Source organism: Anolis sagrei, chromosome 1 (assembly GCF_037176765.1).
Source record: "Anolis sagrei isolate rAnoSag1 chromosome 1, rAnoSag1.mat, whole genome shotgun sequence".
Taxonomy (NCBI): domain Eukaryota; kingdom Metazoa; phylum Chordata; class Lepidosauria; order Squamata; family Dactyloidae; genus Anolis; species Anolis sagrei.
Genome location: NC_090021.1, coordinates 268,060,165 through 268,082,910, shown reverse-complemented (window position 1 = coordinate 268,082,910; position 22,746 = coordinate 268,060,165). Strand labels below are relative to the sequence as shown.

Genomic DNA, 22,746 nt, shown 5'->3' with positions numbered 1-22,746 from the left:
GCCCTTGAGTCCAGCGGTTACCCATACTATCAAGTAAAATATGAGTCCTAAATAACGAGATGCAACCACCCTGCGCGGCCAGGGCAGGGAAAGGCGAGCTCTGGCCCTTTAAGGCGCCCGCCTCGGTCGTCGTGAGAGATGCGTCGGCTGCAATTATTCCCGGGGGAAGGGAGGGGTGGGGGGCCAGGGAAGAAGAAATAGACAGCTGTCTCTTTAAAATGTCATTTCCTTCTATTGTATTGGAGTCGTGATCAGGAAAGAGGATGTGAAAGCAGAGCGGCTCGGAGGGAGGGAGGGAGAGAGAGAGACAGAGAGAGAGAGAGAAGGAAAGACACAGACACAGAGAGAAGAGCTTCAGAAGTGGGACCAGCAAGAAGAAGAAGAGGAAGAAATAGATGAAGGAGGAGCCGCTGTCCTGCTGCTGATGGTGGTGGCGGCGGAGAAGGAGGAGCAGCAAGGGATGCTGAGCGCTGCCTAAAGCAGCAAGGGAAAGAGAGAGAAAGAGAGGAGGATTCATCCCGGGATCGAAGCGCGGCAAGGACCAAGCGCCTGGCCAGGATGGGAAGCTGAAAGCCCGCCGGGCTCCCGGGAAGAAGGGTCTCTCCCCGAAAGGCCGCCTCCCCACGCCCCGGGCTCCTTTGGTCTGCCTGCCTGTATCCTTCCTCTTCTTTCTCCCTTTCCCGAAGGGAGCCCCGTGGATGTGGTCGCGGGTGGGGTGACCCCGAGCCAGAGCTGCCAATGTCCTCGGCCATCGAAAGGAAAAGCCTCGAGCCCTCCGAGTAAGTGGCCTTTCCCTCCTGCCTTCCTTCTTTCCTTCCTTCCCCCTCGCCTTTCCCTTTTTCTCGGGGATCTGGGCATACTTTGGGGAGTCCTACTTTGGGAGAGAAATCCCATCTTCTCCAGGGGGAGGTCCGCCCTTGTCCTGCCTAGATCCCCGGTTTTGGGGTCCTCCTTTGGCGACTGGGCTTGCCAAGTGCAGCTAGGGAAGGGAGCAAAGAGAAGGACGCATTCGGACCCCCTTTCCCCTCTTTCCTTCAGTCCCCAAATGCCTACGATTGCGGTAAGTTACAACTTTAGAGTTCAGGGAAAAGGGAAATGGAGTGGTTAAGGGAAAGCGAGGACCGCAAAGAGGACTTCCAGTGTGGATATATATGTGTGTCCCGTCAAGTTACCTGTCACCTTAGGGCGACCCTATAGGGTTTTATGCATTTTCGAAGGCTTTCCTGGCTGGAATTGCTGGGTTGTTGTAAGTTTTTTGGGCTCTATGGGTTAAAGCGCTGAGCTGCTGAACTTGCTGACAGGTCGCAGGTTCGAATCCGAGGACCGGAGTGAGCTCCCGCTGTTAGTCCCAGCTTCTGCCAACTTAGCAGTTCGAAAACATGCAAATATGAGTAGATCAATAGGTACCGCTCCAGCTCCATGGGTGCTCCATGCAGTCATGCCGGCCACATGACCTTGGAGGTGTCTATGAACAATGCCAGCTCTTCAGCTTAGAAATGGAGATGGGCACCAACCCCCAGAATCAGACAGGATTAGACTTAATGTCAGGGGAAAACCTTTACCATTACTATAGCCATGTTCCAGAAGCATTCTCTTCTGAATGCTATCTATGGCAGGCATCCTCAGAGAATGTGAAGTCTCACAACCTCTGAGGATGCCTGCCATAGATGCAGGCGAAACGTCAGGAGAGAATGCTTCTGGAACAGGGCGACACAGCCTAAAAACTTACAACAACCTTATAGGGTTTTCTTAGGCAAGGCATATTCTTCCTCCCTCTGGAATATAGCCTGCAGCACCTGGAATTCCTTAGTTTCCCCTCCAAGTTTCCCCTCCAAGTTTCCCTTAGTTTCCCCTCCAAGTCCTAACTGGGCCTGACCCTTTTGAGCCGAAGATCAGTGTGAATGTGGTGACTTTGTATGGCATTTAGGCCCTTTTGATGCAAAAAAGGCATACTGGCAAAAGCAAAGAGAGATTTGCAGCTATAGTTATTCTGGTGCTGGTTCAATAGGAAGCAAAAGTCTTTTGATGTCTTATGGGTTCCCCGATGAGAGAAAAAGTGGGGACAAGGAAGAAGAAGACATTTGGGTCAATGGCTCTCCTTTCCCTTCACTGTCATCCGCTGCCTTGGTTGAGAGATTCAGGATGTACCTAGAGTGTAGAATCCATGCACTTTGCCACTATTTTAACTGCCATGGCTCAGTGTGATGGGATCTTGGGAGTTGTTGTTTTACAAGGTCTTTTGCCTTTTCAGCCCAAAGAGTGTTGGTGCCTCACCTGACTACAAATCTCAGGAGTGCATAGCCTTGAGCCATGGCAGTTCAGGTACTGTCAAATGGCATTAGTACTATAGTAAAGATGTGCCCACACTGATCATTATGGAAGTGCTGGGTTGCTGTGGTATGATCATGTTCCAGAAGAGTTCTCTCCCGACGTTTCGCCTGCATCTGTGGCAGGCATTCTCAGAGGTTGAGAGGTCTTACAACCTCTGAGGATGCCTGCCATAAATGCAGTTGAAATGTCAGGAGAGAATGCTTCTGGAACATGGCCATACAGCCTCAAAAACTTACAGCAACCCAGTGATTCTGGTCATGAAAGCCTTCAACAAAATTATGGAAGTGATTTATGTGGATGGAGGTGAGGAAGCAGATCATAGTACTTTCCAAACACTAGAATTTGTTTTCAGGCTCTTTTTCCTCCTTCCCAGCCCAATTTAATAGGCTGACTTGACTAAAAGGATGCTATCAGATGATCAGATGTAGGGTCAACATCCACTTTTTCATAATTTATTTATTTATTGTGTCAGAAGCGAGTTGAGGGTACAGTTACAATGTATTTAAAAACACAAAGTTTTAAAACTTGGCATTATGCTAACTGTCCTTTGACCAGAAGCTGGCCTCTGGTGTCGCTGGGAGAAGGTCCTCCATTGTGCATGTGGCAGGGCTCAGGTTGTACTGTAGTAGGTGGTCTGTGGTTTGCTCTTCTCCGCACTCGGATGTTGTGGACTCCTTTGTAGTCCCATTTCTTAAGGTTAGCTTAATAAAATTCATAATGCGAGCATCGGGTCACAACAAAACCTTGATCACAAGTGCCTCTGTGCATCAGCCACAACAAGAGCTATACACTGTGGAATTAATGCAGTTGAAAACTACTTTGACTGCCATGGTCCATTGCTATGGGATCCTAGGAGTTGTATTTTGATGAGGTGCTAGGACTTTTTGGCAGAAAATATTAAAGACTTTTAAGTTTAATTTTACTTTGGGAAGAAATGACTTGGGGCCATGGTGGCGCAGTTGGTTAAACCACTAAGCTACAGAAATTGCTGATCAGAAGGTCGGCGGTTTGAATCCACGGATGGGGTGAGCAGTAGCCACAGATTCTGCCAACCTAGCAGTTAGGAAACATGTAAATATGAGTAGATCAATAGGTGTCACTTCTGTAGGAAGGTAACGGCACTCCAGCCGTCATGCCAACCATTGGGTGAGCTCCTGCTGTTAGCTCCAGCTTCTGCCAGCGTAGCAGTTTGGCAACATGCAAATGTGAACAGATCAATAAGTACTGCTCCAGTGGGAAGGTAACAGTGCTCTATGGAGTCATTGCCCTTAGAGGTGTCTACAGACAATGCCAGCTCTGCGGCTTAGAAATGAAGATGAGCACCACCCCCCAGAGTTGGACATGACTAGACTTAATGTCAAGAGGAAACCTTTACCTTTACTATCCATATTTTACTTAGAGATAATTGATATAATGTTTAGTGAGGCTTGCAATTAAATGTAACCTTTAACATGCCTTGGGTGCATCTACTCTGTAGAATTAATGCAGTTAAACACTACTTTGAATGCCATGGCTCATTGCTACAGTCCTACCAAAGTAATATAGGCACATACCATTTTATATCTGTAGAGATATTATACTTAAGGCATTACTTATGATATAACTGAATTTGGGTTTTATGGAAACAAACCTTCTATATATTGTACATAGGGATTAAATCCTGTTGAGCTAGTGACTAAGATTCACACGACTCTGTTTATGATGGTAGCATTTTATTAATTTTACTAGTTCCTTCTCAATATTATAAGCAGTGGAAATTGTCTATACACTATCAGCCCTTGTATCAGAAGAAATACAAGATATAAACAAATAAATGGTATATATGTCCTAACTTTAAACTTTGCATTTATATATTTGTTCTATGTCCTGCTTCTATAATAATAATAATACTTTATTTGTAACCTGCCCTATCTCCCCTGGGGGACACAGGGCGGTTCTCCTCCCATGAATGGAATTTGGGGACTGCCATTGTATTTAATGTGCTTTGTTTTTAATCTGACAATGATTCCCACATGGCCTGAGGAAAAAGTAGGCTGTGTATTGAAACAAAAGAAACCTACATGTTGGGACAGACGTATCTTAGAAAGCCTTCGATCCTTGTCCCAATCTTTTTGAGACACAGATTCTATACTGAAAGTATGCTAGAGTGCACGTGATTGGGATCAGTTGTTGGAACAAGTTTTCAAATATAGATAATATAGGGACAAAATATTATGGACTTGTGACAATTGTTCCTGTTTTCCGTAATACATCAGTTTTCATATCCCATAACACTTTGTAACATGATTTTTGTTCCTGGGTTATAAATGTCACTTCCTAATTGGTTATATCTTAAAAACATGGAAAAAGTTTATTAAATTGTCAACACTTTGCTTTTGCAGGACATCCTGCAGCCTATGTTGCTATAGTTTTTCAATGAATATCTCCTTGAGTTTCAATCAATTCAACATAGCTAGTGGCAGCCACAAAAACAAAGTTTCCAGAGTATAACAACTACTTCCAAAGTAATTACTGCACAATTAAACAGGAATAACACTGTTTTTTTTCCCTTTCAAATTTTGTTACTTTTCACTCTTTGGGGAATGAGTCTTTATACCCCAGTTCCTGAGTAGAGTGGTCCATACATTGGATTGCCATTAAGTGTGATACTTCTGTTGCACTACATACATCTAATGACTAACGGTGCAGATGTCATTCCTGAAAGCAAACACAATATTATGGGAATTTAATTTTTTTTAATATCCTGATTATTATGGTGTAAAACTGCTGCACAAACCCAGACCGTTCGAGTCTGAAGAAACTGGGAGTGTACTTCAAACTTGATAAAGATAGATTTGCTCTCAGAGAATTCTACACCTTTTTCTGTTCCTTAGCTATTTATATATGCCTGGGGGATGTCTGCATTTTGGTTTCATTACCTGAGAAAATGCTTTTCTCATTCCTACAGATTTTAAAGTATAATGAATATTTCATGTCAAGAGGTGGCAGGTGGGGGAAATAAATGTTCTGTTTGACTTAACTGTCAGCTGGAGAAGTGATAGCAATGCTTTAAAACTGTGGGATGGATTCCTGTGTTTGGTGGATTTTGGTTTGGTCCTGCTCAGGAGGAAATGGCGATAGATTTTACTTTTATTGTTCATATATATTTATTGTTTTGTCTTTGGTGATAGACAAAACTAGACTATACAGCAACTCTAAAGGGCAGAACTTTTCACCTGCTCATTTCCATTATTATATAGTTATGAGTTTAGGTTGGAGATTTTTCTTCTATGGGATTGAATCTGATCCGTCTGCTAAACATAATTATCTTGCATGTGTTGAAAGACAGAAGCGCTGTGGTTTTTCCTAAAAAAATCAGTTAATCTTGGCAAACTTTATATAATATGATTTGGAGTAGTTTAATCCTTTTTCTTTATCTTGGAATTCTGTCATGTATTTTTGAGGTGATACACACTGGAGAGCTATAATGCTTAAGTATTTCTCCAGATTAATGCAACCTTACCTCAGCTGTTATTATTGTATTAACTTGAATCTAATGCTCATCTTTTTCTTTTTTCTTTTTTGGCTAAATTACCTTGCCAAAACTGGGGTGCATATTAGATTTGTGTAATACGGTAATCCGAGTGCTGAGCCACGGAAAAGGGGGAAGCTGATTCAGGAGGTGCACCTGGACCTCCTCTTTGAGGGCTGTCATCTCTAATGAAAGGCCAGGGCTCAATGTTATGTGATCCTGGGATTTGTAGTCTGGTGAGGCATCAACATTCTTTGGCAGAGAAGGCTCAAGACCTTGTAAAACTACAGCCCACAAGGTCCCACAGAATTTGAACCAAGGCAATTAAAGTGGATTCATTCTACAGCATAGATGCACCGCAAGGTTTTCATTTCCATTGCTGGAAACTTTGGTGTTCTAACACAATTGTTTATAATAAAGGAATTCTAAGCAGGCAACAACAATAGTAATGAACACATTTTTTTGGCCAAATTACAAAGAGCACATTTTTTGCCACATGTATACACACACACACACACACACATACATATATTATTTATTTATTTGCAGTATTTATATACCGCCTTTTTCACCCCTGGGGGGACTCAAAACGGTTTACACATAAATAATGGCAAGATTCAATGCCTTATATTGGGCACCTATATGATGCCAATACAAACAATTACAATAGTAAAACCACAATTAAACATAAATCACTATTTAAACAATACATCAACAAGCATTAAAACAATAAAACAGTCTCATCAGTCAAATCACCGTTCCAGTCAATGTTCCTCTAAAATGCTACATACATCTACTGTCCTATATATATATATATATATATATATATATATATAGGTTTCAGGGTTTTGAAAATTGTGGTGTGCATTACATCCAATGGCACATTAATAATAATAATAATAATAATAATAATAATAATCTTTATTCCCACCACCACCTCCCTGAAGGGACTTGGGGAGGCTCACAAAAGCACTCAGAAGTGCAACACACATAAATACATAAGCATTTAAAACAATGACAATATAAGTTTCACAATAATTTTACATAAAACATCATATAAACCCTTATTGATTTAAAATTCCATAAAACGCTGTGGATATAAAATAGGCTGTATTCAAGTATCAATCCCATAAAGTGCCAAAGTGAAACAAATCACCAGGTCCTCGAGTTTAACAATTAACATACTAATCATGGTTGAGGGCCTGTTTAAAGAGTCATGCTTTCAGATTAGCCCCCACTCTCTCTAGGAAGGGCATTCCAGAGCTGGGGGGCCACCACTGAAAAGGCGCTCTCTCTCTCTCTCTCTCATCCCCACCAACCACACTTGAGATGGAGGTGGGACCAAGAGGAGGACCTCCCTAACAGATCTTAGAGACTGTGCCAGTTCATAGAAGGATATGCGTTCTCGAAGATGCATTGGGCCCGAAGCACATACGGTTTTATAGGTGATAACATGCACTTTGAATTGGACCTGGAAACTTGCCGACAGGTGGAGCCGCTTTAATAGGGGCTTAGTATGCTCCCTATAACTAGCCTCAGTTAGTAATCTCCCTATAACTAAGCCTCAATTAGACTTGAGTAAATATGGGTATTACAAGCAATTGCATAAATAGCAGCTGTTGTGACCTACTAGTGATCAGAGATATAAAAATAAAGAATGGACGTGTGAGTGGAGAGGGCAACTTTTTCAAAGTTAATGACAGGTAATGTTCAGCTGGTAACTATCATGTTATCCTGGCCATTGATGGTATGCATCAGAGAGAGGGATCGCTTCACAACCTCTTAGTGGAAACCAGAACTACCACTGTCTGCTGTTTGCCTGCGGAAAATGTTCTTCCTTAATATTTTATATCCTTCTCAAATATTAACATCAAAGATTAGCTCAATTGTAGTTATATATAATGCCAAATGTAAAGGACACTGAGTTAACATTTAAGGAAATGTAGTGAGGGATACATAGAGCAGAAGGTGGGTGGAGATAGCTATTTTTCGGCCCACATTTTATCACATCATATTAACTGTTAGCCCCACTTTCTGCCAACCTAGCAGTTCAAAAACATGCAAAATGTGAGTAGATCAATAGGTACTGCTTCTGTGGGAAGGTAACTTCACTCCATGCAGTCATGCCGGCCACATGACCTTGGAGGCATTTATGGACAATGTTGGCTTTTCAACATAGAAAAGGAGATGAGCCCCAATCCCCAGAGTCAGACACGACTAGACTTTCACCTTTACTAGCATTTAACTGGGCACTTTCCCTGTATTTGCTTGTGGGTTAAACAAATCTACAAGGTTAATAACCAAATTTAGATAAATGATGACTAACATAGTTCATTTTTGTAAGTCTGGTCTTGCTGAGATTAAAATTGGATTTAGTCCAATGTAACATCCACATTGACTGTAAAGTGCTTTGGTCGTTCTTTTTAATTCCATCTTGCAGCGGTGCAAAGGTTGGGAGAAAGTGAGAGTCCAAATGAGCTTATTAAACCAATATTGAACAATCAGTCAAAAAAGATGGATTGAACACTGTTAATAGTTTGAGCTAGGAGCATAAAATAATCACTAAATCACATGATTAACTTTGAAAATGTAAGTTTTTTTTTTTCATTTTCAGTGGCAATGTTTATGAGCTTAAGGTTAAACATGTGCTAAAATGCCTTACTGTTGGTTGCTGACTATGCAGACTGTCAGTGTTTCACTAGTATATTTTTCAACTACTGTTACTAAATGGAAGGTTGAGGGAACAAGGAATCTTCCAGGGAAATAATACAATTAGGCCTGTTTGATCAAGAAAAAATTTGTTTCTAAAATCGATTTGTAATTGGGGTGTTTTTTTGTTTCGATATTTAAAATATTTACAAAACTTTCCAAAAAAATGTTTTGTTATTTACGAAATTTCGTAAATATTTACAAAACATTTTAGAAACAAATTTTTTCTTGATCAAACAGGCCTAATAGATAAACTGAAACTCCATTTGCCTAGTTTCCAACAGACCTCTGAGGATGCCTGCCATAGATGTGGGCAAAATGTCAGGAGAGAATGCTTCTGGAACATGGCTAGCCGGCTGCTCCGAGCGCTGCTTGCCCCTCAGCAGCGCCGCCGACCGCTGCGACGCCCCCGACTCCCAACACAGCCCCTCAGACCGGCCGCCATCTTAGCCATTCCCTCCCCCGTCCCCCGCCCCTCCCTCCAGAGAATTGTTGGAGCGGTGCCTTGTGGGAAACGTAGTTCCAAGGGGCACGGGGAGGCTAAAAAGGCAGCTCCGAGGCACCAGAGACAACCCAGCCTCTTTTCCACTGAGCTACTCAAGCGGTGCCCTAAAGCATCATGGGAAACGTAGTTCTAAGGCGCTGTTTGGGTTGCTAGGGAGGAAAGGGAGTGAGAGGAATTATTGGGAAGTGGAAGCTAATGGTGCAGTAGCAGATAAACTGAAACTCCATTTGCCTAGTTTCCAACAGACCTCTGAGGATGCCTGCCATAGATGTGGGCAAAATGTCAGGAGAGAATGCTTCTGGAACATGGTCATACATACAGCCCTGAAAACTCACAGCAAAAGAAGAGCCTGAAAACTCACAGCAAGAGCGCCATCCGATCGGCTCCGGCTGCTGCGCCCTCCTCCTCCTCCTCCTCCTCCTCCTGGCACTTCCTGCAACACAGCTGGGAGGAGGAGGAGGAGGAGGGCGCAGCAGCCGGAGCCGATCGGATGGCGCGCGCGCTCCTGCGCTCTCCTCCTCCTCCTCCTCCTCCTCCTGGCACTTACTGCAACACAGCTGGGAGGAGGAGGAGGAGGAGGAGAGCGCAGGAGCGCGCGCGCCATCCGATCGGCTCCGGCTGCTGCGCCCTCCTCCTCCTCCTCCCAGCTGTGTTGCAGGAAGTGTCAGGAGGAGGAGGAGGAGGGCGCAGCAGCCGGAGCCGATCGGATGGCGCGCGTGCTCCTGCGCTCTCCTCCTCCTCCTCCTCCTCCCAGCTGTGTTGCAGGAAGTGTCAGGAGGAGGAGGAGGAGGAGGAGGGCGCAGCAGCCGGAGCCGATCGGATGGCGCGCGCGCTCCTGCGCCCTCCTCCTCCTCCTCCTGACACTTCCTGCAACACAGCTGGGAGGAGGAGGAGGAGGAGGAGGGCGCAGGAGCGCGCGCGCCATCCGATCCGCTCCGGCTGCTGCGCCCTCCTCCTCCTCCTCCTCCTCCCAGCTGTGTTGCTCGCGCCGCCCCTTCGCGCCGCCCGCCCCATTTACTGCTGGGGTGCTTGGGAGCGCCGGATTGGCTCCCAGGCACCAGCAGCACAGCAGCCTCCATCCCATTAACGAGACGAGCTGAAGCTCGTAAAAAATATGGGGCTGCTGTTTCGATATTTTTAAACCCTTCCGGGTTTGAAAATATGTTTTGAAATCGCGTCGGATATGCTAAAAATAACGAATAAATTACGAAAAAACGAATTAACGAACTAAAACCGACAGGCCTAAATACAATTACATTAAGAAACGGCATTCTTCTTGCTTTGTTTTATTTCGTTACTAGTTCAGGATTGCATGATTTTCTGAACACCAATAATGATATGAATAATTAGATTGAATTTCCCATAATTCATAAAACTGAATCATACTGACCTCTGAAAGAAAATGAAGCTCATTACCAACAAGAACATCTTGCAACAAAATGTTGCAATACAGACCTCAAAGCTCCATTCCATTTGCCATCTCTAATTCATTCATCACAATTCCTGAGACCATATAGAATCCACATTGGTATGCTTTTGGCATCTCTCTTTTGCAGACCCTCCAGTACTTTTTGAGCTTCTACAAATTTTGGGGTTCTTGCTGGTAATCCATGCCTCTCCTGAATGGATGGTGATGATGCCTTTTGACTACAAAAGTATCCACACTCAAAAAATGAGTGTGCGAATAGTATCTATAGGAAGAATGGGGGAAAGGGGCAGCCCTACAGATGATGTAGGCGTATAGCATCCATCATCCCCATTTTTATTTATCATGTCAGAAGCAAACCGAGGGTACAGTTTTAATGTATTTAAAAACACAAACAAAGTTTAAAAACTTGGCATTATACTGAATATCCTTTGACCAGTAGCTGGCTACTTGGAGAGCCTTTGGTGTTGCTATAAGAAGGTTCTCCATTGTGCATGTGGCAGGGCTCAGGCTGCATTGTAATAGGTGGTCTGTGGTTTGCTTTTCTCCATGCTCACATGTTATGGACTCCACTTCATGACCCCATTTCTTAAGGTTGGCTCTACATCTCATGGTGTCAGAGCGCAGTCTGTTCAACGCCTTCCAAGTCGCCCAGTCTTCTGTGCACCCAGGAGGGGGTCTCCCCAGGACCAAACCAAAATCCACCAAACACAGGGATCTATCCCCGGATTCGAATCACTGACCTGTTGGTCAACAGTCCTGCTGACACAAGAGTTTAACCCACTGCGCCACTGAGGGCTCAAAGTTGATTTGATGAGAAACAACAAGAATTTCATCCCTCTCTCTTTTATCCTGTTCTATCTCCTTTAGCCTCACCATGCTTCTGACTGTGGAAAATAAGATTACTTTCCCCTGCATATCTTGTATACTGATATATATGTCATGAAAAGCATGGTTTGTGCTTTTCCCACATGGCAGAGTGTTGGTCTGGATGGCCCATGTGGTATCTTCCAACTCTATGTATCTATGACTTATCCATGGATCTAGGTGACTGTAGTGCCTGAAGTCTTATAAAAAAAAGGAACTACCACATTGTCTGAACAAAGTGATGAAAGTCAAGAGCTTAATCAGTTTCAGGATAACGTAAAACTTGCACCAGCCCCCTCCATTCTCCCTGCCTTGGGGCCACTTCTAGCCTTTTTGAATGCCAAAGTGAGGAAGTGGTTACAGTGGGCATGAAATGACACTCAACTTATCCATGGGGCATATCATAATCTATCATTTTTAATTCCAAGCCTGTCCTCAACTAATGCATGAAGTCAACTTACACATGAGTAAATATAGTAGATTCTTCTTGTTCCTGCATTTTGTGTAGGGTGTGCGCCTCAGGAAGTACAGTAGAAACACAATGAGGCTAAAACTCCAGCCAGAATGAATGGCTTTGGAATGCTTTTGTTTTTCATTTGTTCAGTCGTTTCTGACTCTTCGTGACCTCATGGACCAGCCCACACCAGAGCTCCCTGTCAGCCGTTACCACCCCTGGCTCCTTCAAGGTCAATCCAGTCACTTCAAGGATGTCTGCCATCCATCTTGCTCTTGGTTGGCCCCTCTTCCTTTTTCCTTCCATTTCCCCCAGCATCACTGCCTTCTCCAAACTTTCCTGTCTTCCCATTATGTGGCCAAAGTACTTTGAATGCTTGCTTTGGTATATTTCTAAAAACTATTTCTTTCAAACAGGGAACCGGTAGACGAGGTGCTCCAAATTCCCCCTTCGCTCTTAACATGTGGAGGCTGCCAACAGAACATTGGGGACCGTTACTTCCTCAAAGCCATTGATCAGTACTGGCACGAAGACTGTCTCAGCTGTGATTTGTGCGGATGCAGGCTTGGAGAAGTGGGAAGGCGACTGTATTATAAACTGGGCAGAAAGCTCTGTCGAAGAGACTATCTCAGGTATGGAACGGCCTTTTTAATCTCCATCTTTTGTGTTGCTCCCCATTATTTAGAACAAAGCTGGGATAAATCATGCCTCAAAACTCAACCACAAGAATGAGAAGAGCCGAGTGTATCCTGAGCTGAAGGAATTGGAAACAAGCTGGTCTCTAAACCAAGTCTGGAGCATCAGGAATTTCAGAGCAAAATGTGATGAATGTTTTTACTTACTAGAGGCACAACACAAAGACTTGGGCCCTGTCTACACTGCTATATAGTACCGTTTGAAACTGCATTATTTAGCAGTGTAGATGGGCCCATTGTCCACTCAAGTAAGCATTCCAGTGAATTTTTCATTCAGTCTGCACATTTCTAGGACTGCACAGATATTAAAAATCACCCGCACTTAGAACTCTTAAATTTTTTGTGCTCACATTTATTTGATAACTTTACTTGTATCTTTTATTTGTATGCTGATCTGAAATGTTAACCCATTCTAATGCTAAAATTTGTGGAGTTATGGAACATTTCTTAATGGCAGGATTTCTTTTTGGAGAGGGTAGACAACACTCTTATTTTGCCCACTTTGCCATGTGCTGCTGATGTGTGATATCAAGCTGAGTCACAATATGGCATGGGCCATGGGCATAAAAAGAGGAGAGAAAAGGAAGAAGAATTATGCTAATTTTAAAGGCAGACATAATAAGACAAATCTTTCAAATCAAGTTGTTGCAATGTGCCTTTTTACAATCACAATGCTCCTAACACATCCCATTCAGATTTTAGACTTTTTCCTATAGTTTCTGTTTCAAAATCATTTCAGTAGTAGAAAAATTAAATAGGGTTAAGAGAATCATATGAGGCCACGGTGGTGCAGCGGGTTAAACCATTAAGCTGCAGAATTCGAATCCACTGGACGGGATGAGCTCCCATTTTTAGCCCCAGCTTCTGGCAACCTAGCAGTTCGAAAACATGCCAATGTGAGTAGATCAATAGGTACTGCTTTGGTGGGAAGGCAATGGTGTTCTATGTGGTCATGACCTAGGAGGCGTCTATGGACAACGCCGACTCTTCGGCTTAGAAATGGAGATGAGTACCACCCCCCAGTCAGACTCAACTAGACTTAACGTCAAGGGGAAACCTTTATCTTACCCTAAGAGTATCATTGGCTGTTCAGTATGTGCTATTATTTACCATGTATCTTATACTTCACTTGGGTGATACTATAAAATCACATAAAATGGTTTTCACTTTATATATATGCAACTTGACTTAGCTGTATTAATATATGCCACATTCACCTGGGAAAAGAGGCAGGAATAGAGTACTAATAACATGCCTAATTATCTGACTTCAAAGATTTTCCATTTGCAGCATTGTCTGAGTAGGACCAGCTTCATGAAATGTAATATGAAGGAAGTCTCCAGTGTATGAATAGCATTGTGTTTCAGTTCTATTTCTACTAGCTGCATATTTTCTCACCGTAATTTCAGAAAATATGGGCTGTTAAATTAATGCATTTCTGTGCCTTGTAATTGGATGTGTTCCATCTTTTCACAGTATAATGTGTTAATTATCTGTGTCTGCTAATGAAGAGATTCATAGACATGGACTATTAATTTTTTTATTTCATGAGTCTGTAATTCATATATAAAAATCTACACTGTCTAGCGTGTGTTTGTGTGTGCATGTGTTTGATATAATTTGACAGTTTTTGCATTTTTAACCCTATATGTTTTGCAAGTGACGTATTTAAAAGGAAATGGTGTTCTTGGTGTCACTTATAAAAAAAATCTCTATATGACAATTATATTACTGTCATGTTAAAGAAACAAACAGTGACCCCTCCTGTCAGTCCAGGGAAACAATATGTTATTGGACTAAGTAGGATGATTTTAGTAGTGCTGGAAAAAACGAATTCATGCAATTAAACACATGCAGCAAATATATTTTTCTCTCTACTACCCAGTAGAAGCTTGGAAAATTAAACAGGCAGTAATATTTCTAATAAGCAATATGTATTATGAAACCTTCTTGAAATATATATATATTTCAAGATCTATATATCTTGAAATATATATAGATAGGAGATATATATATATATATATATATATATCTTGATATATATATAGATAGGAGATAGCATATATTTCTATATGCTATCTCCTATCTATAGGAGATAGCATATAGAAATATATGCTATCTCCTCCACATTACAATGAGCAACTTTTGAAAACTTGAGAAATGTATGATAAATGTAGTTTTTGTAGGTATGTCTTACCACAGAAATGTTATGCCAAAATAGAGCAAATTTAGAAAACCTTTGGATTTGGGATAAAATTTCTTGCTGATTCCAAAATCATTCTATGCAGTATGTATGGTTCCGTGATTATGGAAGTCTTTTGGTCAAAAGGAAGTCCAAAATCTCACATATGCACTCCTATAATGTAGACAAGCTGGAATGTGTCCAGAGAAGGGCAACTGAAATTATCAAAGGTCTGGAGAACAAGCCGTATGAGGAGCTGCTTAAAGTGCTGGGCATGTTTAGCCAGTAGAAGAGAAGGCTGAGAGGAGACATGATGGTCATGTACTCGCAGACCTGTAGCGAGGGGGTGGTTTTAGGGGTTCAACCCCCTCCCCCCCCCGAAATGTTTCAGATTTTTTTAAAAAACCTGGTTTACTCATGAATTTTAACTGGTTAACCAAATCCCCATGCTAAGTCTATGAGATGCAAAAAATTAAGAGTCCCTCCAGAACTGTAAGCACTATCTCAAGCAAATATTGACAATTTATTCACAGTCATTACTTGCAGCAATAGCCGATGTAGTGAAGCAACCAAGTTGGGGGTGTGTGTGTTGAATGCTCTCATTAAGGAGGTCAGACTTGATGGACGTGGTTGACAGGGGTGGAGCTGCAGGCTATTGAAGGCTGTTCTGCCCCCTGATGTGCTCTTTGCTTCAGCGTGAGCTAGGAGGCAGGTTTCAACCCCCCCCCCCAAATTTTCAACCCTCCCCGAAATTTTCAACCCCCCCTCCGAAATTTTCAACCCCCCCCCCCCCCGCTGAAATTGTCAACCCTCCCCGCATTTTTTTTCTGGCTACGGCCCTGTGTACTCGTATGTGAGGGGAAGCCATAAGGAGGAGAGAGCAAGCTTGTTTTCTGCTGCCCTGGAGACTAGGACACAGAACAAACGGCTTCAAACTACAGTAAAGGAGATTCCACCTGAACAAGAGGAAGAACTTCTTTGGAGGCTTTTAAACAGAGGCTGGATGGCCATCTGTTGGGGGTGCTTTGAATACGATTTTCCTGCTGGGTTGTTGTAGGTTTTTTGGGCTGTATAGCCATGTTCTCTCCTGATGTTTTGCCTGCATCTGTGGTAGGCATCCACAGAGGTTGTGAGGATGCCTACCACAGATGCAGGCAAAACGTCAGGAGAGAATGCTTCTAAAACATGGCCATACAGCCCAAAAAACCTACAACAACCCAGTGATTCTGGCCAAGAAAGGCTTCGACAACACAGTTGTCCTGCTTCTTGGCAGGGGGTTGAACTGGATGGCCCATGAGGACTCTTCCAACTCTACGATTCTATAATAATCTTTATTGTTTCATAATCCAAATTAGAACACAGCAAGCCTATCTCATAACAACCAACTTTGACAGATCAGTTTGGGAAGAAATAAGACATAAAAGAATAATGAGGCCTGCCACTGAATCCCCTGTATTGCCTCTTCTCACCTCTTCCAGGTGCCCAACCTCCATTCTTTTAAATTTCTATGCAGTTTGGAAGACAAACTAGATGAGTAATTATTCTTGCATTTTACTTCGTTAGAAATATCATTTGTAAACCTAACTGTTTGGATTTTCCTCCCTCTTACTCAAGGCTTTTTGGCCAAGATGGCTTGTGTGCCTCCTGTGACAAACGCATCCGGGCCTACGAGATGACCATGAGAGTGAAAGACAAAGTATACCACCTGGAATGCTTCAAGTGTGCTGCCTGCCAAAAACACTTTTGTGTTGGTGACAGATACCTTCTTATCAACTCAGACATAGTGTGTGAGCAGGACATCTATGAATGGACTAAGATCAATGGGATGATATAGCCGACCAGTGCCTCATAAGCTCTATAATCCATTTCACGGGGAACACAAATACCTAGGTGTGATGGTAAGAGCATCAATCACAACATCTTTGTGCTTTGTGCTGGGGAAAGGGAAAATACAACAGAAAACGCATACACTGCATTGTGTACAGACGACGCCTGGGTTTTGAAACATTAGCAAATAGATGGAGTTCTGTTTACAGACTGATGATAAACTGACACTCTTGGAGATGATTATGAAAGCAGGGGAATCTACAAATGAAGACAATTGATTCCCTTGACTAGAAATACAGTAGTAATGTGTAAAAAAAATATTATGACTTTGACACATGCAGACTAGGTTGTGAAACTGAATTTTTAAACGTCCTTTCTATTTACTCTATATAGACCATAATCCCAACATTAATTCAAAATGAGATGGTGTCACAAAGATGTGTGTGGTGAGAAGGGGGTTGGAACTCCAATTCTGTAAGTTCTAGATATGGAAGGAGAGGGACTTTACCCCAGCATGGAAATAATTCCCATCCCCATCCCACATATGGAATTAAAAATATAAGCTCTGGCTGCAGCATTGCATAACCATGCACCCAGTAATATACATTTAAGGGTTTGGCAGACTTAATGGCATGTGACTGGGCAAGAGGACTGCAACCTTAAATTCTAAGCAATTATTTAAGGAAACTGAGATGCACAGCTATGTTCAGCTGTCATTCCTGGAAAATGAGAAATTCTACCACTCGTTTGTATACAGATAAAGAGTTGCTCAGCTATTTTATTAACATAGGCAACACAAATAATTGTTTGTGTGTAGTAAGATCCTGCAGGTTTAATAAAAAGTAACTCATCTCGGAGTTGTGTTTTTCTTTATTATTTGCCTTTTTAGTATAATAAACACAAAGTAATTACTGTCCTTCATTCCTGTGTACCCAGTTTCTTCTCTTGAGTTACCATTTTGTTGTGGAAATATTACACTTCTCCATCACTGAATATCCTTTATTAGATTTTATTGATGTTGTTGGTAACCAGCTTGGAGCAATATAAAAAGCACTGGAAAGGTGAAATAGAAATCCTCTCCTTATTAAGATGTATTCTGCTCAGTCAGCACTTCCACTGTTTTTGTGACTTCCATACAGTTTGCAGTAGCATGAATGTCATAGGTGCCTATTATATTACAGTCTCACCTCCGTTTCCACAGATTCTGCATACAAGGATTCAAACACACACACACACACACATATCCAAAAGCAAACTTCAGTTTTGTGAGTTAATATAAGGGCCACCATTTACTACACCAATGTATATAATGGGACCTGAACATCCATGTATTTTAATAATAATAATAATAAGTATGGATTGTTGATGTTGCAATCCCAGGCGACAGCAGGATTGAAGAGGAACAACTGGAAAAGTTGACACAACACGTGGAGTTAAAACGTGGAGTGTGACCAGGTCTTGTCAGGCCTTGTTGTTCTGTTTCTTATTGTGATATGGCCTAAGGGCTAATCAATAAAATTACTACTACGTGGAGTTAAAGATCGAACTGCAAAGACTCTGGCACAAGACAGTCAAGGTAGTCCCAGGGGTAATCGGCACACTGGGTGCAGTGCCTAAAGACCTTGACCTGCACTTAAACACAATCAACGCTGAAAAAATTACCATCTGTCAGCTGCAAAAGGCCACCCTACTGGGATTTGTACGCATTATTCGCCGATACATCACATAGTCCTAGACACTTGGGAAGTGTTCGACGTGTGATCCAATACAACAACCAGCAAAGTGATCTTGTTTGCTGTCTACTAATCTTGTTGTTTCAAATAATAATAATAATCTTTATTCTTATACCCTGCCACCATCTCCTGAAAGGGACTCGAGTGGCTTACAAGGGAACCAAACCCAGCATAGAACACAATTTACAAACTAAGACACAATTAAAAACATAATAACATATAATATGGCATAAACAATCTAATTAAAACAATTAAAACAATCAAAACAAGCAAATTATAAAACATTAGAAAAATGTGTCAGATCAACCTCGACAACCAGGAATATGGTAGCATGATCAGATTTTAGTATCCATGAGGGATACAAACTCCAAGGGATACCAAGGACCCACTGTATTTATGATGTGATAAGTTCTCTATTCATGCTGTTTAGAAAGAATATCTCATGTGGTATTGTGATAGGAAGCATATGAAGCAACTGAAAGATAATCCTTCGTCCATAAACAGCAATGCACTGGTTCAATCTACCTCAAAGTACATTTCACTGTCTTCCATGGGACTTATTTCCTAGAATATGTGTTTGAACTTCAGCTTAAGTTTCTATTAATATTGAGTTCTTCAAAAATTGAGAGCTATTGACTTTAAAGCTATAGGTTTTTTAATGGACAGACAACACTGTGGCTTCCCTTTCTGATTAGCTTCATGCCCACTGGATACTGTTTTATTTATATAAGGATTTAAACACCTGTTGTGCTAAGATTATGTGCTGTTCAGTCCATTTGCTGATGATTTTGTGGATGGATTCTCAGAATGCTTCATAAGGCAGAAACCATAAAATCATCTTCTGGATGATTAACAAGGCACAAAAATGAAATGTGTATTGAAGAAGAGGTGTGGGCCAGTTGTAGTATGGTAGAAGTTTATTATCCACCCATAGTTCTAAAGAAATGTACAAATCCCCTATATTTGAAAAGATTTGGGATACATTCATACTTCTCCACATTGATTCTAAAGGCTACTGTCAACATTTGTGCAGGTTCAGATGCATTGCCTGTCACCTCTTTTGACATATTTTGACTGGCATTTGGGTTTTTTAAATTGTTCATATTTGAATGATTTAGATCCTATATCTTTATTGCCAATCTATTTAGGCAAGTGGTTTTCAACCTGTGGTCCTCAAGAGCTAAAATATGGTCTGCGCCCTCACCGTTACTATACCATTGCAACGAGAGTGGCTGGGCTCATGAAACCCTCTTATAGTACCGAGGTAACTGGGATGTCGGGAGGGGAGAAGCTGACTACTCACGAAAGGCGCAACAGCAAGCCTCCTGACTGCTACTTCTCCTCCTCCTCCTTCCCCCTGAGCGGAACCATTCCATGTGGTACCTGAAATGGGGGTGACTTGGTGTCTTCAATTTTAGGCCTGTTCCTGGGGTTATTTGGTGTGCTGATTCAGAAAATTGCATTGGATAGACCACATCAGCTCTAGATTATTAAATATAGTTTTCTGTGGGTGAGCACATGGTGACTACTGGATGGCACATGTTCTGTATCAGAGACTAGAGCTGATGTGGTCTATCTGATGCAATTGTCTGAATCAGCACCCTAAATAACCAAACCGAAGCTAAAGTTGACTAAAAACTGATTCGTAACCCCTTTGGTACTAATGTTGGAGAGTGGTCCCTGGTTAAGATGGTCCCTGGTTTTTTTTAAAAAAGGTTAGAAACCACTATTTTAGGCATTTTTTAAAAAAAAGAACTGCTCACACAGAAAATGCAAAGACTGCTGCTATGATAAGATCTCTGAAAATCTAAGAGGATTTAGAGGAATGATTCCCATAACATTTTAAAGAAAGCCCAATTATCCCAACAAATGACCACAGGAAATAATAATAATAATAATAATAATAATAATAATAATACAATACAAAATCATCAACACTGTAGTGCAGCTGTTTCATATTCATAGAAATATGACATGCTGTAACTACTCTCTAAACAGGATTAATTAATAATATTCAGATTATAACCTGATGAAATATAATGTCATAATGGAGACATAATTTTGCTGGAAAAAACTGGCCTCTCAAAAGACAAGACTACTGTAAAAAAAAGTAGGGAATGACAGGATTAGTTACAATCACCCTGCAAATTCAGAATCAGCACAAACTGCACTCTACTGTTTAATGCATATTTTTATTGCAAAGCTCTTTGGGAATTCAGGAATTATGGATTAATATACCAATGGATTCTAAATCTTCTTTTCAGTAATGAAGAAATTACATTGAGATCCTATACATATATATAGCAAAATGCCCCACTATGGTCTACCAAAATAAAATCAGAAAGTAGTAAGACATTGGCAATGGATTACATTTTCTTTTCTTCTGAATGTGTTCAGCATGAGCATGATCTTTAAAAACACATCATTATTCATCATTCTCACCCATTGTCCCCATTATTCAATGTCATGGTTTGAAGATGAGTATTACTGGCAGTATCTCTTTTTAATTCTGTGCCCTTCAGGGGAAAGCCGTAATATCACCCCAGCACATAATGGGGTTTTTAGTGAAAGGAGCAAATGGGAATTGGCTGCGAATGCAATATCGTTAGCAAAAGCTGGGTATAGCAGCTGCCTCTCCTGTCTCCTTTTTCAAGGTAATACTGTGCTCCAATCATAGCTGTACCCAAGAATCAAATTATTTTGAATTCTGGAGACATCAGCACAAAACTGAAGACACTGCCAAATCCCTAGCATGCTTGGAAAAGAAATCTCTGCAATATCACTCATTTATACAACTGACAGTCTCCTGCTGTAAATTCCGAAAATGAGGTGGCCTTGGGTGCTCTACTTTTTGTCTTTCTGCGTCTGAGTCACCTTTCCTTCCAATATCTCTACTTGATGCAAGCTAAAATTTCATCTGAGCCCTCTCTGGCTTTCAAACATCTGCCAGGATATACAGAGATAATCCTTGGTATAAAATTGAGTGGGAAACAGTGCATTAACTTCATTAGCTAGTAATAGTGAATTGAAACTCAAAAAATCTTGTGTCACCTCAGAAAAATTCAGTTTGAAAATAATTTACAAAAGTGATGATAGATGACATGTATGATCTGCTTTCTCACAGATGTTGCTCTGTAAGCAATGTTGGATTTAGATTTAGGCATATGAGCAATAGCTGCTGGAAATTGAATTCCTTACCCTACACTGTACTGCAAAAATGCCATTTGAACACACAATCAAAGCACCTCTGACAGATGGCTACCCAGAGAGGGAGACATATTTCACTGCCAAACAGCTCTTACAACCAGGAATTTCATCCTAATGTTTAGGTGAAATCTTTTTTCCTGCCATTTGAACCCACTGCTCTATGTTCTATTCTCCAGAGCACCAGAAAAGGAGATCTCTGAAAATCAGGTGGAGGTGCCTTGTGTGAGTTGGATCTTTCTGCTAGGAGATGGCAGGTCAGTTTCAATCCAATGAAAGCACCTCATATCTTTTGAAAAGATACAGAGTAATACCTAACACAAAAATTCAGATGTAGCAACCAACCACTCAAATTTCATCTACAAAAGCTTATGCTACACACTTCTTTCTCATTCCCTTCGTATACTGATACAGACTAACATGGCTATTTCTTTGAACATTGCTTAAATTAAGGTTTACTATCTTTTTTCATTAACTATCTTTTTTTCATAAATACCTCTGGAAGTACTGAAGAAAGAAGTATCTTTAGGTAAAAACTGGAAAGGCTGAAGAACTTTGCAAAATGAATATAAGTTGAGTATCCATTATTTTGTTGGATCTTGGTGTTTGATTAGCATACAATGGGCTGACTGTGCCTGGAGCAAACTCTCCAGGCACAGTCAGCCCATTGTATGCTAATCAAGGTGGTCAGTTGAAATATTCACACCTAGCCCAACTGACAAAAGTCCTTTGTCTCACCCTGGTCATTCCACAGATATATAAACCCCTTCCCAGTTCCAACAGACCTCACCTCTGAGGATGCTTGCCATAGATGCAGGCGAAACATCAGGAGGAATGCCTCTAGAACATGGCCATATAGCCTGAAAAAACCCACAAGAACCTAGCTATTTTTATTATTTATATTTGTCATAAATGTGCATATTTATTTGATTAAGTTCCAGTGGTATAGGATTTCATATGAAGAGCAAAAGTAGCTCTCCGCTTCTTTTCACAACACAATTAGGGAAGTCAGACCCATTGTACGAATCTCCTTGGATAAAATCATTGTTTGGGAGATCCATGAGTTCAGACCACCTTTAATACGTCTCATTGCAATGCTAACCATTGACCTCCCAACCCCAGGACAAACAATACTATTGTTTGGTATCCCATGCAATGAAAAGTGAAAAACTATGCGTTATTTTGCAAATTATCTTTTATTTTTCTGTTATAGGTTTTTGTGAAACATGTAAGATGTACAGATGAGAAAGTGATTGTCTGCAGTGCTTCCTTCTTTAACTAACCACACAAAACTGCCCCACA

At 41.4% G+C, this 22,746-nt stretch overlaps 1 protein-coding gene across 1 annotated transcript; it reads left to right on the top strand.

Moving 5' to 3' along the window:
* The first annotated feature begins 178 nt into the window (after positions 1–178).
* On the top strand, positions 179–17,361 carry LMO2 (LIM domain only 2). Its single transcript, XM_060765047.2, has 3 exons — positions 179–779; positions 12,220–12,435; positions 16,295–17,361. The coding sequence occupies exons 1-3, from the start codon at positions 739–741 to the stop codon at positions 16,512–16,514; spliced, it is 477 nt and encodes a 158-aa protein (XP_060621030.1). The 5' UTR covers positions 179–738; the 3' UTR covers positions 16,515–17,361.
* Positions 17,362–22,746: the final 5,385 nt, after the last annotated feature.